The sequence below is a fragment of the Cygnus olor genome, chromosome 2, assembly GCF_009769625.2.
Source record: "Cygnus olor isolate bCygOlo1 chromosome 2, bCygOlo1.pri.v2, whole genome shotgun sequence".
Taxonomy (NCBI): Eukaryota; Metazoa; Chordata; class Aves; order Anseriformes; family Anatidae; genus Cygnus; species Cygnus olor.
Genome location: NC_049170.1, coordinates 159,348,850 through 159,363,811, shown reverse-complemented (window position 1 = coordinate 159,363,811; position 14,962 = coordinate 159,348,850). Strand labels below are relative to the sequence as shown.

At 51.0% G+C, this 14,962-nt stretch overlaps 1 protein-coding gene and 1 long non-coding RNA gene across 3 annotated transcripts; one reads left to right on the top strand and one right to left on the bottom strand.

Annotated features, from left to right (window-relative positions):
- Window positions 1-325: 325 nt before the first annotated feature.
- LOC121065028 (lymphocyte antigen 6E-like) lies at window positions 326-4,548 on the top strand. 2 transcript variants are annotated; one of them, XR_005816866.1, is made up of 4 exons: window positions 326-479; window positions 1,885-2,004; window positions 2,646-2,900; window positions 4,324-4,548. XR_005816866.1 is itself a non-coding variant. In XM_040547437.1 (3 exons), exons 1-3 carry the CDS (start codon window positions 386-388, stop codon window positions 2,801-2,803), a joined length of 372 nt encoding a protein of 123 aa, XP_040403371.1. In that variant the 5' UTR covers window positions 326-385; the 3' UTR covers window positions 2,804-4,548. The 2 variants fall into 2 exon arrangements, 1 of the variants encoding a protein (XP_040403371.1); XM_040547437.1 differs by having other exon boundaries at window positions 2,646-4,548.
- A 5,498-nt stretch (window positions 4,549-10,046) lies between these two features.
- On the bottom strand, window positions 10,047-12,128 carry LOC121066419. Its single transcript, XR_005817752.1, has 2 exons — window positions 12,065-12,128; window positions 10,047-11,067 (listed from the first exon to the last, which is right to left on the bottom strand). It is a non-coding gene; the product is annotated as an uncharacterized LOC121066419 (long non-coding RNA).
- Window positions 12,129-14,962: the final 2,834 nt, after the last annotated feature.

Below are 14,962 nucleotides of genomic sequence, written 5' to 3'. Positions count from 1 at the left end.
ATCCACCCCGATGAAGCCATCAATTTGTGCAACTTACTGCCATTTTGCTTTGAGTAGATGCCTTCACTGAATTATCTGGCCGCAGACGTGATGATCAGATTGGAGATGAACAGTACAAAAAAACCCACTCGGACATCAGTAGCACTGCTAGTCTGACCATGGAGACATCAAAGTATTAAAAGCAATAAATGGAATGAATTGCCTTAGTGCTTTCACTCGTCTCCGGCCCCATCTGACCAGCCTGAAGGCAACGCCGAGGTGAGAAAACAACCCACATGCATTCCTATCCTGTCAAATAACACATGATCCCTGCCCATTCTTTCAAAATTGTTGTCTTCATAATCACTCAGTCCAAACGCAGGGAAGATATATATCCTGTCCCCAGATGCGGGTGCTTTTCCTGGGCTGCGGACACAACTGGGAAATGATGAAGGCCTTGCTCCTCGCCGTGCTGGCTTTGATCCTATGTGCAGAGCAAGGTAAGGTATTATGGCTCCTTCTAGACAAAGAATAATTGCGTGTTGGAAGGCCAAGAAGGCCTCATAGCCGGGGAAAGAAGTCATGGAAGGGGTTGGCTTGGTGCTTGCCGAAGGACTTGGTGCTTCTCTTTGGGTTTCTCAGCCTGGATGTGCCAAGGGTTTCTCGTATGCAAGGGAAATTTCTCTATGAACTCATGTACTACTGGACTTTAAAAAAAAAAAAAAAAAAGGAAGCAGTTGCCACATTTAAGTCTTTGTTAAAAGATCTTCCTGTGGGTTTATTTGTTCAGATGATGTAAGACCGTGGTTATTTCTAAATCTTGATGAAGAAGTGCTGCAGCCCACTATCACAAAACACATCAACAGCTCCTGGCTTCTGCAGGTGGTGACACTGCTTCTAGCAGCAGAAGTGGGACAGGGCCAGACCTACAGCATCTGCCCTTGTGCCCCTTATGTTTTCCCATCTCAGAGACACTACAGTGGTGATTCCAGAGGCTTTTTTGTCAAGATGGGGAGAAGTTGCTATATGGGGTCAACAGCCTTATGCTGGGATATTGGGTGGAGAGGAACATTTACATATTATTTGCATTATAGATTATATAGTTTATTTCACAAAGAGATTGCAAATGAGATCTGAGCCCTCTGAAAGTACATGGTCCTACAGCCTCTCCAGACAAGTCACTTAAGCAGCCAAAGAGAATTAATGTTATCGTCATTTTCTAGAGAGGAATTAGCTTTGCCAGCTCTTGGAGATTTGCCACATTATCTGGTGTGGAAAAATAATGTCTTGGGATAGTTATTTCTGTCTCATTGTGGCCTAAGAATACTTTTCTGCCATTTAACATGGTTCAATTTCCAGAATAGTGATCTTGACAAATTTTCTAGCATTAACAAGGCCCAAGGGACAGAGATTGTCTTCAGCACCAAAACCAAGAGCACCTTAACTCGGGTTAGAAGACCTAGGCAGTAAAAATGAAATGTTGGACTGCACGGGTCTTAGGGATGAATTCACACAGCTAAGAGTTAAATGCCAGTCTTCTCATCAGTGTTTTAACCCAGGTTTTGGGGCATTAAATCCCACTCAAAGATGCAGGTGTGGCAGACTGACCTCTTCAGGCCAAGGAGGTCCCAATTAATGGGACCAGCAGCTGCAAGTGCGTACTGCCCAGTTGGTTAGCAGTGTAATTTGTAGGGTCTCCAGCAGCTGAAAAGGGTTAACCCAAGCCTTGGGACATCCCTGTAGACTCCTACAGCAGACGCTGGCCTTCCTGCTCCTTGCATTATATCAAACCTGGTGCCCTGGCCCTTGTGCATTCAAGAGTCAATGGAAAGAAGGTGATATCTCAGCTGCTGGGAGTGGTGGTATTTTGTCTTCATCTTCCATATCCCGTGTCTCCTCCTGCAGCAGATGCCCTGTACTGCTACACCTGCGAGTGGGAGCAAAGCAACTGGAGCTGTCTGAAGGCCCAGAAGTGCTCGGACAAGGATGAGTACTGTGTGACAAATGTTGCCTCCGTAGGGATCGGTATGTGCTGGCAGGGCCCCTTCTCATGGGGACTCAGGAATGGGTTGTGGGGTTTTGCCTGGGTTTTTATGGTTGCCCTTTGTGGATGGATGGGATGAGGAGTCACCGGGAAGTGCATGTGGGAGGTGGAGACCTGGCGAGCCCAACATGGCAGTGCTGAAGTTTGCAGGGTTTGAAATCCTCCTCCCCGACACACACTGGGATCTTCCTCCTTAGTTTATGCCTGCTTGGAAGCAGCAGGGGACACTGAGACGTAAAGCAAGCAATCTTCAGGGGATGAATAAAGAAATCCAGACTTTAGTTAGACAGGGAGATGAAATGAAGCAGGTAACCAAGATGGATGAGGAGGTCTAGAGAGATGCAGAAGGGAATAAAACCACTTCATTCTCCCAGAGAAGCCAGTTTCAGTCCAGGCAAGAATATTGTTTCATGTATGCCATGAGGCTAGTGCTGAATGCCCAGCAGAGATATTGAATGCCTTGTGTAGCTGGTCCCAGCTGCAGTGGGTGGGATGGGGATGGGTCTCACTGGCCGTGTGGTCCTTGGGACAGAAGGACCCATTAGTCCATCCCCATCCCCTGTGATCTCAAGGAGCACTTGGGAAACCCTCATTGCTAACACCACTTTCTCCTTTGGGCCAGGCTTTTTGTCTCTGTGGAAGAGGATCACCAAGAAGTGCTCTGGGAGCTGCCCGTACCACAACTTCAGCCTGGGTCTGGCCACCTACACCTCGTACTGCTGCCAGACCTTCCTGTGCAACCTGAGCGCCTGCCCGGGGCCCAGGCTAGCTCGTCCTTGAGATGCTGGGGGTCCTGTGTCAGTGTCCTTCTTCACTGGTGGTGGGGAGAAAGGGGCTCCTGATGGCCTGAAGAGCATGGATGGATTCCCCCAGGAGGGTACGGCCACCAAGCACGCTGCAGAGTAGATAAAGCATTATGGTCACCACCTCCTGCCCTGTGTTGCCTCTCAACCTGTAGCTTCTCACCTGCTTCTCATGCCTGAGCTCTGTTGCCCCAGCTGCTTGGTGGAGAAGTGGCTGAGCTGTGTCCCCTGCAGCCAGGGGGAGGGCGATGCTGCTCCTGCATGTGCTGAGCATCTCTGGGGGGTTCTCCTGCAGCCTCACCTCGCCTCGGGCACAGCTGGAAGATACACAGCAGGCATCAGCTTCCCAGCCCAGGGGCAAAGGGGAGACCAAAAATGATGACCCCTCTGTGCCAATTCAAGGGAAATTGTGCAAACTCGCTGCTGGGAAAAGGAAAAACCTGCCCTGATTGTAAAATCCTGACCTTGTGATGGGTTTCAGCCACAGCTTTCCTCCCTTGCACCCCTCTCCTTCTCCATACAGCCTCATGCTCTGTGCCCCCAGGTAGTGACAGTGACAATCCCGGTGCCACCACCTCATTAACACCTGGACACAATGGCACACTCCTGTTCCTGTTGGCTCTGCTCATGGTGCTGTGCTTTTATCAGAATTATGCTTATCTTCACATATCCTCTGCAGTCTTTGTCCCCATCTCCCCTGCCCTTGGTTCTCCCTTTCTTCGTGCTGCCTTGCTCGCTTCTTGCTGCTCTTTGAGCCAAGTGACCCGACCCACCAAGACCCTCCTCTTGGCAACGTGTCCTCCTCCAAGTCATTCATTTACCCATCCCTCAGACATCCCCCAAAGCAACTGCAGGGTAATGAGAAGTATTTGGGTCGAGCTGGTGAGGAACAGCGGAGGGGCTTATAAGAGAGGAATACAGATTTTTGAGAGGCCAAGCGTTTCATGTAGATGTTTCCAGAGGGTGCAGATAATGGAGGGTAAAAGAAAGCTGAAAAATGAATGGTGACGATGGGACCTCAGGGATTCCTCATTGCCAGAGGCGCTGCTGAATACCTTTCCCTCCTCCCATGCAGCACTTTTTGTAAGAAAATGTAAATACATAAACTCAGATGGGCCGAGAGGGCAGAGGAGCACTTCTCAGAGCTGGGGTTGTGGTTTGGATGCCGAACCCATGTACCAAGTCCCCTGGGCAAAACAGGGCATGGCTGCAGCCCAGGGCTTGGTTTCCAACCACCCCCTGAGCCTGCAAATCCGCAAGCATTGCTCAGCCAAAGGATGACGCTCGGTGCCGTGCGGCATTTCCAGCCCAACCCCGGTAAACAAGGGGGACAAAAGGGGCTTTGAGCTGTGCCGAGCCCGGCTCCCTTGGGCTGGTGCCCGTGGCTGCTCCGGATGAATGCCTCCTCCTGACGTGCCGCATAACGGGAGCCTTCAGAGATGCGTGCCCTCTTTTATTAATCGACTTCTGCTTTCCTTTGCCCCCTCCTTCTCACAGCTACGCTGCGCTGCGAGGGCAGATCTCCACGCCGAAGAAGCTGTGCTGGTGATGCACCTCCCTTTACCTCTTCATTAGACCGTGATCTTTTTTTCGTGCCTGTGTAGGAATTTGCATTTTTCTCCCCGAAGCACTCAGAGCCTCCTCCCGCCTCTCAGTCCGAGTTCTCAAAAGCTCTAATTTACTCCACACACAGTATTTTCACATTAAAAAAGAAGGACTTTTGTGTGTGTGTGTGTTTTTTTTTTTTTTTTTTTTTTTTTATTTTCTCTGTGTGCCAGAATTATTCAGCTCTCTGAAAGCACGGAAGAATCCCAGTTGGACAGACTCTAATAATTAATATTTCATTGCGTTGGATTTACACGTCCTACAGCAGCGGAGACAGAGTCCCCCGCAGCCTGCAGGAAAACAGTTTTTTTTTTTTTTTTTCTGTTTTAAAGCAAAACTGGCTGTTTTTGCTTGGTTTGGTCTGTCTTTGCTGCAGAAAAGCTTTCTTGCACCCTATGGTGAATATAAGGGGACATAAATCATCCTGGCCGTAGGTGGGGAACAAAGGGCACTGCAGCTCCTGGTCACCCAAACCTTCCCTCCTCCCATGGAGCAAAACCACCCTGGTGGCAATTCCTCCTCTGTGATGTGAGGGAGAAATAAGACACGGGTGCAATTTCCAACCACCAATTCTGACCAGGGATTAGAGCTGGTGGGGACCACAGAGAGATGGCCATCATTAGCACGAGGATGAGGCTGTCCAGAAAATTACCCAGTGGATCCCAAGAACTTAAATTAGAATGGGCACTTAAATTGGGATGGGCACTGCAAACCCATCCCCTCGTGTCCAAGCAAAAAACATGGACAGGAGGGGAAGAGCACTTTGGGGTAGAGAAGGACCTTAGTAGTGTAGTTTGTTTCCCTATCCCACTGTGGTTTCTTGCTATTTCCATGGGATTTCAGCATTTTCTTGTGCCCCTCGCTGTGCCAATGCATGGTGCAAACAGGACAACTCCAGGTTGTGGCTGAGAGATGCTACAGATTGTGACAGCCAGCCAGCCAGACACGGGGCAGTCATCCCCCAAAGGGCTAGCAGAGCTCGGTGCAAGGTTATGGGGAGAGGTCCCTGGAGAAAGAAGTGCCCGAGCTCGGCACTTAGAGGCAGCACAAAGCAAACACCAAGTCCTTCCCGTGGCTGGGGCTGGCACACACATGCAGCAGGGACATGAAGCAATACGCAATTACAAATGATGTCATAAACGCCTGATTGCGGGTAATTAGTAGCAGTTTAAATACCTAAGGAGCTAGTCAGATGGGTGTAAGGGGGAGCTGTGACGTAGCTGCTTTGGGTCTGGGCTGTAGGACGGCCAGACCCACAGCGTGCCGTTGTTCCCCTCCTCCTCCGGCATCGGCACTGCCAGATTGAAGCCTCCAGCAGCCAAACCCACACAATAAATTTATCTCTGCGCCAAGCTGTGCATGTGTGGGCAAGGCTGGAGGAGTGTTAGAAGCCAACAGGAGCCGTCAAGCCTTGCAAAGATGAGGGCAGCCAAGCCTCCCCGTGGTCGGCAGCCACCCCTGTTGTCCCACCACCTCCCAAGCCACCGAGATGAGTGTCACAGCAGGCAGGAAAACCCCAAACCACCTTTCTGAAGAGCGGTGGGACTGACCTGTTGCCCAACTCTTTGCAGGGTGAGGGGTGCGGGGTTAGGACCTCGTTTGCTCTGGGGGGTGGTGAGCATCACCAGGATGTTGGTGGGACCTGCTGGGTCATGCAACATGGGGAGGAGAGAGCAGGTAGCAGGTGCCCAACAGGCATCAGGGCATGCTGTGGGACGGAAAAACATCTCCCCGGATTCATGCCATCTCCCTGATGGAGGCTGGTGTAGGTACTCCACTGGAACATTAAGATTTTGGGGGTAATTCCATCTTTTTAGGGAAACCAAGAGCTTTCCAAACCAAAGTCAGAAACTGGAACGAGAGCGTTTCCCAAGAACTGGATGGGGCCAAGCCACATTTTTGTTTGTTGCACAGATCAAGAAAGCTTTTTGCAATGTTATTTCCTTTTCCTCCTTAATTTTTGACTTCATAAAACTCAATTTCAACCATTATGAAGTGAAGGAACCTTTGGGAACTCACGCCACAGCCTTCCTTGATGTATCTCAGTGCTGGGTGTCTCAGCCCATGCCTGCTCCATTAACAGGGAGCTAGGCGCTTCAGGGTGATTCCCCAAATCAGCTGCTTTCAATCAGTGACAAAATAAAAGGGCAGCAAAACTACAGGGAAAAATAAACGGGCAGCAAAACTACGGGGAAAAATAAAACACCCTGTAAGTATCAAAAGGAAGCTTGACGGAAGTTGGCCCATTCTGACAAAACTTCTATTTGGCTATTGAGAATTGAGGGGGGAATAAAAACAAAGAAAACCACTTTCCTGGGAAATTTTGGACGGTTTCCAGCGCTGAGAGCCGGGCTGAGCCCACGAGAGGGAGCTGGTGCCTCTGTGCGGCGCCGGACTGGCTACCGAATGCGGAGAGCTGGAGCTGCCGGAGCGATTTGCAAGGGATGAAAAAAAAAAACCAGCAGCCGTGCAAGGGATGCGAGGGCTCTGCTGGAAGCCTCCCAGGGAAGGACGGCTGCGTGAGCAGCCCTGGCAAGCCTCCAGCGTCTGCCTGCTCCCACGCCGTCGGCAGCCTGGGACGTGCCTCGGTTCGGCGGCGCGGGATTCTTCATCTCCATCTCGTTATCGGCTCCTGGGGTGGCTGTGTTGGAAGGGGGGCTCCTGCAGCTGAAACCCAAAGCTGCTATGAGGCTCTGAAAGGTTTCACAGCCTGTGGCCTTGGGCTGCTTGGAAGTGGGGTGCAAATCTCTGTCCCTGCCTGCGGTGTTTTGGGGAGTCCCCAGGATTGCTGGGCTGATGTTGGCCTGGGAAGCGCGCAGGGAGCTTTATTTTCTTGGCACCTGCAGGGTCCCCCGGCCTGGAGAGCAAACAGGGGATCAAACCAGATGGGTCTGCACCTTTCTGTCCTGTTATGGATGGCTGATTTTCCTTTTGCAGTGACTCCTTTGACAAATTCCCTCCCTTCTAAAGCCAAACCCCCTCTAACTCCTTCCATTCCTCTTATAAATGGTCTCAGCCAAAAGACAAGACTGGCACCTGCAACCAAGCAAATAATGGAAATTCCCCCTTTTTCCCCCCTCAGTCATGGGTTTTACCCCCTCTTTAACCCATTGCCCATTGCCTTCATCAACTGCATGGAACCAGAGAGGGGAAGAGATCCGTGAAGGTTTTAGGGGAGAGAATGGTCCAGGTGAGGCTTCAAGCCCACATCTGACCTCAGGAAGCCGTTTGGTGTCTCTGATTCACGTGTTTCTGATGGAGATAACAACACAGGGCTTCTCCCCCTGAGCTGGGGGGCTCTTTGGCTCTCAGCACTCAGTATTTTGGTGATGTTTCCTCCAACTGGTCCAGGGATGTCCTTACCCCATGGCCAGGGAGGGTCACCGTGCCCATCTGGTGCCACCGATGCTCCTGCCTCCCCCCGTCCCCTGCAGTGCCGTGCTGCTGGACCCGGTGTGAACACTCATCCTCCCCGCAATGCAATGCAGAAACCTGTCGTGGCAAAGCCGGGGCTGCTCCCACGTCGCTCCCTCCTCCAGAAATGCTGTTCTTTGACTCACTGTGGTGCCGAGGAGCTTTTGTGAGCAGCTCTGTTAGGATCTGGGCATGCATAGAGCACAGAGGGACCTCTCTCCCCTGTTTTCCATCACACGTGAGGTTTTACAATGGATCAACATAGGCACAGAGGTGAAGGCGAGGGAGTGGACATTGCTCACTGTGTCGGCTGCTGGCCAAAACCTGATCTGGTGTCAGCAGGGACACAAGTCTCGTGGTCAGAGGCATCTGCTCGAGCTCATCTGAAAGCATTTGGGACCCCTTGGCCTCGTTGCACGAGGATCCTGGCAGTGCAAATGGGAACCCGTGGGGCCAGGGCTGGGTCCCCAGGGATGAACTTGGTGCCAGAAGAAGATGCAGAGCCCCGTGTCCTCAGAAAGCCTCTAAAGGCAGCGGGAGGGCCGCATGCTGTTGCTGAGCTGCCTCTCTCCTTGGTGGGCACACTGCCCTCCTCCCTAGCACTGGCATGGGACAGAAGGATGCTGAGCAAATGCTACAGCAGGCAGAAGAGCAAAGAAGAGACCTGGAGATGTCCTAAAAAAAGCTGGGAGACCAGATCATCTGCTCCCTTCTCAGCTCCCAGCTGGATGGCAGCAGTGGGGAGAAGGGAGAGCAGTGCCTTGTCTCCTCTCTGCAGCTTAAAAACCTCCCCAGGCTGCTCTGTGTCTCCTTTGCCCATGCTCAGCGTGGTGCAAAGTTTTCTGGGCTGGATGTCGGTGGTGATGGCTCTGCCCCACAGGCTGGAGAACTGCTGGGTCCGACCAAATTTCACTTCCCAAAATACCCACCGTCGCCAAGGCAGGGATTTGAAGAATTGATGGGGTGAAAACAAGCTCCTGAGGCTAAAAGCTACAGGGAGGGAGCCTGGCTCCATCCAGGCTGGTAAACAGCAGAGGACAGGGCTGGTCTCCAGGCTTGAGGCCATGGGGTATGGCATGTCTGCCCAGACGGCGAACCCCTTTCCATCCCCAAACCTTCGGTGACCGTACCCAAATTGTCCATCGGGACTGGGCTGTCTCCTGCACAGGGTCTGGGAAGTGAAAATTTGGCCTCTGGGGTGCACTGATGTGCAGTTTTGTGAGCCCGTGCCCCGTCCTTGATTTATTTTCTGGCGCAGAAGTAGGCTTGCAGCTATTTTTTCTTGTCAGAGCACTTCAGGGGGCCAGCCAGGACCCTCCATCTCCGCTGTGAAAGCCATGCCTGGAGGATGAGGGGTGAGGTTTTGTCTGCCAAACAGGTCTCCATTTCCGAGCCACTCCAGATCCACTTTTGTTGGCTTTTCCTTCATCCCAAACCCCCTTTTATAGGAAACAATTTTATTTTTCATTTTTTATTTATTTTTTTTCCTCCACGCAGGGAGGCAGGAGAGAGCAGCTGTGAGCAGAAGCGGGGCCTGGCGCCAAGCGCCGTGTTTACAGCTCAGAAATGGGAGGGCACTGCTCTGTCCCGTGCTTTCAGAGGAAGGAAAGCTTCGTGGGGCCTCTTTTCCCCAGATTGGAGATCCCGATTCCTTCCTCTCACCCTGCTCCTGCAGCAGCTTCCCTTAGTGGCCGCGTTTGGGTTGCAGAGCGAAGCTGCCACGGGCAGAGGAGCAAAAAGCACTGACTCTCCCATGCCAGAGATTTTGGGCATTTCTCAATCTGGGAATGGGTCAACCCCCAAAACTCAGTGCATGGAATCAAAGTGGGGGCGAGTTGTTCCAGCTATGCCCTTTCCTTGGCAAGCAGAAGGGTGTCTGCAAACCCAGGGCAGCTTTTCCACCCTGGTGTTGCTCCCTGGCTCGGTGTGGGTGGCTTTTGGTTTCCATGCCCTTCCCAGGCGGGTATCCGCGAGGTTTTCAAGCCTTCGTGCTGTGTGGCTGGTGAGCTGGGCTTGAAGGGTTGCTCTGCCAACAGATGGGATCGATCAGGGCAAGGAAGCTTGCCATAGCCTGGAGCAACAAGTTTGGAGGGAGAGGAGCCAAAGCCTGGGGGCGCGTCAAGCATCTGCAACACCCAGGAGTGCTCTTGGGGGCAGACTGGTGCTTTTCCCTCTGTATGACCATCAGTGCAAACGTCCCCCAGCAAAACCACACCTTTATTTTTCCCCAACAATAACAATATTGAAACACGCACACACAGAGCTTTGAGTTTTTGGCTAGCCCTCCTGGGAAAATACCCTTTTTGCTTGCCCCGTGAGGAACACGATCGTGTTCCCAGATATCCTGTGTTTGTTCCCCTGCCCTGCCGAACACACCCATCGGGCTGGAGTGGTTTCAGCCGGGATGTTTCCACCATCCGCAGCTCTTCTGCCTGCCGTGGGCTCTTTTCATCCTCCGGGGTCAGCCCTGCTCTCCGTGCCCTCCTCGGCTGCCTTTGCTGATGGGGTCGTGGAGGTTTCAGCCTGGTTGTTACCCAAGGTGTGATGAGTTTCTAGATGTAACCAAAGTGCCTGGTTCTCACCACGCAGCTGGGGTTTTGGTGTCCTTCCTGGCTGGGTCAGCAGGAGCGAGTCAGGGGAGAAACCGGAGCATCCTGATCTTTCCACACCTGTGCTGAGTTTTTCAACTCTCAGCCCACAAAAAATCAGACCCAGAGCCCCTAAAAGCAATGAACAGAAGTGGGGTTGTCTGCAGAGCTCATCACACCTTTTCCTCCACCAGAGGGAAAGGAGGTTTTCTCATTTCACTCTCAGCTCTCACCTAACCTTGGAAATTTTAGCTATCGGGTTGCACAGCACAGGATATTTCCAGCCCTGAAATATCCATCACTCAAAAGCATTGGATGAGTCAAGAACCTAAAGCAAATTAAAAAAAAAAAAAGAGCAATTTTGAAAACCATGACTCTTTCCTTGCCTTCTGGGGAAGGAGGGGGTGTGTGGCATGCTGGGAGCCTTTATAATGGATAGATAAGGGAAATTATATTTCTTACAGAAGCAAAATGGATAAATATGCTAAGACTTTCTTGGTGTCCCTGTGGATGGCTGCGAAGGCTCTCTCAAGGCCAGCTGCTCCCCCAGCTGTGTCACAGATGAGTTTCTCTCATATCCCTGGCCTGGCAGCTCCAGACATCTGCTCTCTACACCACCACGTGTCTCCACGATCTGGAATTTCAGTTGGAAAATTAAAAAAAAAAAAAAAAAAAAAAAAAAAAAAAAAAAAGACAAAAAGACAGAAGAATCAGAAATAAAGCTGTGATAGCATGCATTTTCTTCCTGCGGATGATGGCCAAAATGATCTGTGGCAAAGCTTTTGGTTGGCTTTTCCTTAGCATTTGTACTGGCACGGTTCAGATATCCATCACATCCTAGAACTTCCAAAGAAATACCAAAGCACTGCTTGTTGGGACCAGCACGAACACGCTGCGGGGAATGGCCCCGTTTTGGTGCCAGCACCTTGACAGTTCACGTGAAAGAGAATCAGCAGGGCTGGCCCTGGGACGAGGGGAGATTTCCCACTTTCAGGGAAAAGGCAATGACAGATTTGGGAATTATCAACAGAGCCCTGGTACAATGGCAACTTCAGTAACCGGTTGGGGGTCATTTCTCCCAAAATGTGGGTGTCCTCCTTGGAGAGGACTGGCATTAACTCCTTAGAGGGTATCCTAAGAGGGTAACGGGATTTTCTCTTTCACCTCTTCTTCCTTCCAGCCCTCCTTCTTCACCATCCTTCTTCCTTCAGGCCCTGCAGGTCTCTAATATCCCCCCTCCTGGCTGCAGAAACCCCACCACAGACTAATGAACCTTCACCCTGGATCCAAGGGGGATGATTCATATCCATAACCTCTTCCCTCTGCAAACAGGGCGGTGACCAGGAGCAATCCCATGTCAGGACATGTGACAAAGCTGGTTGGGGTGTGCCCAAGCCATGCTGATGGTCCAACCCGATGGCATGGGTGGCCTTGGGGCTGGGCTTGTGCCCTGTTTGGTGAGCTGGTCGGGATCTGACCCTTGAGCCAGGACATCGATGGGGATGTGAATCAGGGTGCTTCACCACATGATATGTTGTTTGGTGTCTCCCCAGGAGCCTCCAAGCTGATGGGGCTGAATTATGTCTTAGGACCTTGGAGGTTAAGGGGATGTGGGAGGATGGATTTGGTACCTTCTTGGTTGGAGCTGTGGCCCTGAAGGGCTCAGGTTCTCACCCCTTGTGAGGCAAGGCCTCTGTGATGGTCCCAGCTGTCACACTGAGATGGAAATCTACCTGGATCTCCTTGTGTTTCAGCCAGATGTGGTGGATTTGGCCAGCCCTGTGTTTCCTACGGGAGGTTTGGAAGCCTCCATCATCTGCCACAAGGCTGCCTTGAGGAGCTCTGTCCTGTTTTGAGCCTACCATGTCAGATGGAGTCCTAGCTGTGCTTCAGGGAAGGGGAGAAGAGCACAGGAGGTCTGCAACAGAGAGAAAAGGCACAATCTCAGATGCAGGCCTTCCTTTTTCCTTGGGGTTTATGACTCTCATGATCTTCTCCTCTTCACTAACCCCATTGCCCAGATGAAGCACTCCCTGGCCTCCCAAGGAGGAAGGAGAGGGCACGACCAGACCAGCCTGGTGCTATCTGGGGCTGATCTGTCCCTCTTGCCTCCTGTGCTCCATCTGCGTGACTCAGGCACACCAGGAGCACGACTCATGGCCGGTTCCTTCCCTTCTTGTTCCATGGTCTCTCTTTTCCCCCACCGAAGCTGCAGTTTTTACATCCCCGAGCTGAAAGGGAGAATTTCCTCCCCGCTGTCCATGATCGGGGCCACCCTCCAGAAGGAAGAAGGGGGAGCTGACATTAAAAAGTCCCCGGGCTTGGCAGCTTGTTCCACATAGCTGCTCCATCACGGGCTGAAAACCCTCTTTGTCTCACCCTGGTTACACAAAAGGGGACAAGCCTTGCACAATGTGCTCCCAAGGTCTGGCACAAACAGACATGCTGACCGCTGCCAAATGCAAAGGGAGTTAAAGTTTCTTCCTTCAGATTCCCATGCTCTGTTAACTCTTTAACACCCTCCTTGACCCCACCAGGTTTACACCCACCTTCCTACAGGAAGCTTCGCCCCGCTGTCCTCCTCTGTTTTTTGATGTCCCTGGGTAAGCAGTTTTCACACCTTCTCCATCTTCCCACCTTCCCTGAAGTCTCCTGCCACCATCTCCACTCCCCACTGCCCCAGTTGTCTTCTCCCTGCCTTTTTTTTTTCCAGCCTTCTTCTCCCTTAGTTGAAAAACTGGGCTGCTCTGTGTTACACGGGACACCCATCCCCGAGCCCTTGCAGTGGCCCTGGGCGTGACTGCAATATCAACAGCGTGCAAGAAAACTGTCTTTTGGGACCTGGCCAGACCCTGGTAGACAGGACAGGACAATAGCTTTTGTAATTTCCTCCTTCAGGGACACGGGGATAGGGGCCAGTGATGCCCTAGATGCCTTCTCCATCCAGGCTCCACAGGAGGCCCCGCAGTCCGACCCCAGCAGCTGCTTAAACTGGGATTTGTGGAGCTCTAGAAAATGATCCTCAGACCTTGACAGGCTATGTTTAATACCTAAACAGCATCTGCACGCAACAACATGTGCACTTTGCACCATGATAAGTAATGGCATCATAGAGGACGTGGTGAAGGACCGATCCTTCCCTCCCATCCCATTTTCTTACCTTCCCCGTGCCTGTCTTTAATTATTTCCCTGCTCAAGCTTTATCTGTTTGCTTTGATTTATTTTGCTTTGTAACAATAATTCTCAGCTCTTTCCTTCTCTTTCCAGTTCTGGGTGAAATATTAATCTTGTTTATTATTATTAACCTTCCCTCTCCCTAATCTATTTAAATGCTTTCTCACATTTCCACTTCCTACAGCCCATTTCTCACTTGTAGATTTTCTATTCAGCTGCACTTTGCTTTAACAGTGTCATTTATTTACTGTTCATTTATTTGTTTTAATTTCAAAGCCTTTCTCCTTTCTTGTTTTGGCCTGTGTTCATGCATTGCTCTCTTCTTCCTGCTGAGGAGCAGCATTTTTCTGCTCAGTTGGCTCCAAGATGAGCTGAATTCAGAGCAATAATTCAGTTTCTTTTCTGGATTTTCAAAATGGATGAAAGGGAAAGAAGTTTTGCTTTCTATTTCACCTGCTGACCAATAAAAGTTAAACAAACTTGTCAAATATTTATTCTTTCCCTTCACACTCTAGCAGATCATATTTCCTTCCTGATGTCATTTGTGGATGTATTAGTACAATGTCTTGTTCAGAGTATGGCTTTTTAGCAGATTATTTCCTAAGCATAATTGCTACATTAGCTGCCATGTGGGTCCATCACAACCTTGTTAAAAATGAGGATGATTAAAGATTCATGCTCAAGGTCAGGACAAATCTAGAGATCAGAGTGGAGGACTCTGAAAACCGGATGCTCATCCCCTCCACCCTGGTACAGGCAAAAAGCAGAGACAGAAATCATTGGGGACTGAAGTTGCTGTAGAAAATGAAGAATTGGGCAAAAGAAGAATGAGTGGAGAAAAACGACCAGTCACAGGGTTTGGGCAAGGAGCCACCTGCCCAGGATCCTGCAGATAGGGGACTGGAGGAAGAGCCCATGGACCAACTTCTTGGGGAGCAATTTGGGGGAAAAGAAGGAGCAACTGGATGTCCTTTATTCTGTTTCCATGTGGTTCGGGTCCTTGCAAACCTTCCTTCTGAACTTGGTCTTTTCTCTTTCCAAAGATGAAGGGTCCTGGTCTGCTGGGATCTCTTCTTGACCAGGAAATGTTTCATTTCTTTACCATTTTCACTTCCTTCCACTCCCAGTTTAACTCCCGCGGCTGTTCCCATGCACTTGCTGCCTCTGCCTCATGCTGAGCAGTTTGGCAAGAGACGGTGACGTGGTGGTGGTGGGAGCAGAAGGAGGGAGCCCAGACAGACGGGGAAGGTCACTGGCGACTGGAAAAACCTGTCAGAGTTCAGAGCTGGCCCACAGGTAGCAACAAACATTGTCACCTGGAAACCTCTGTTGCTTTTGGAGGACAGAGAAGCAAA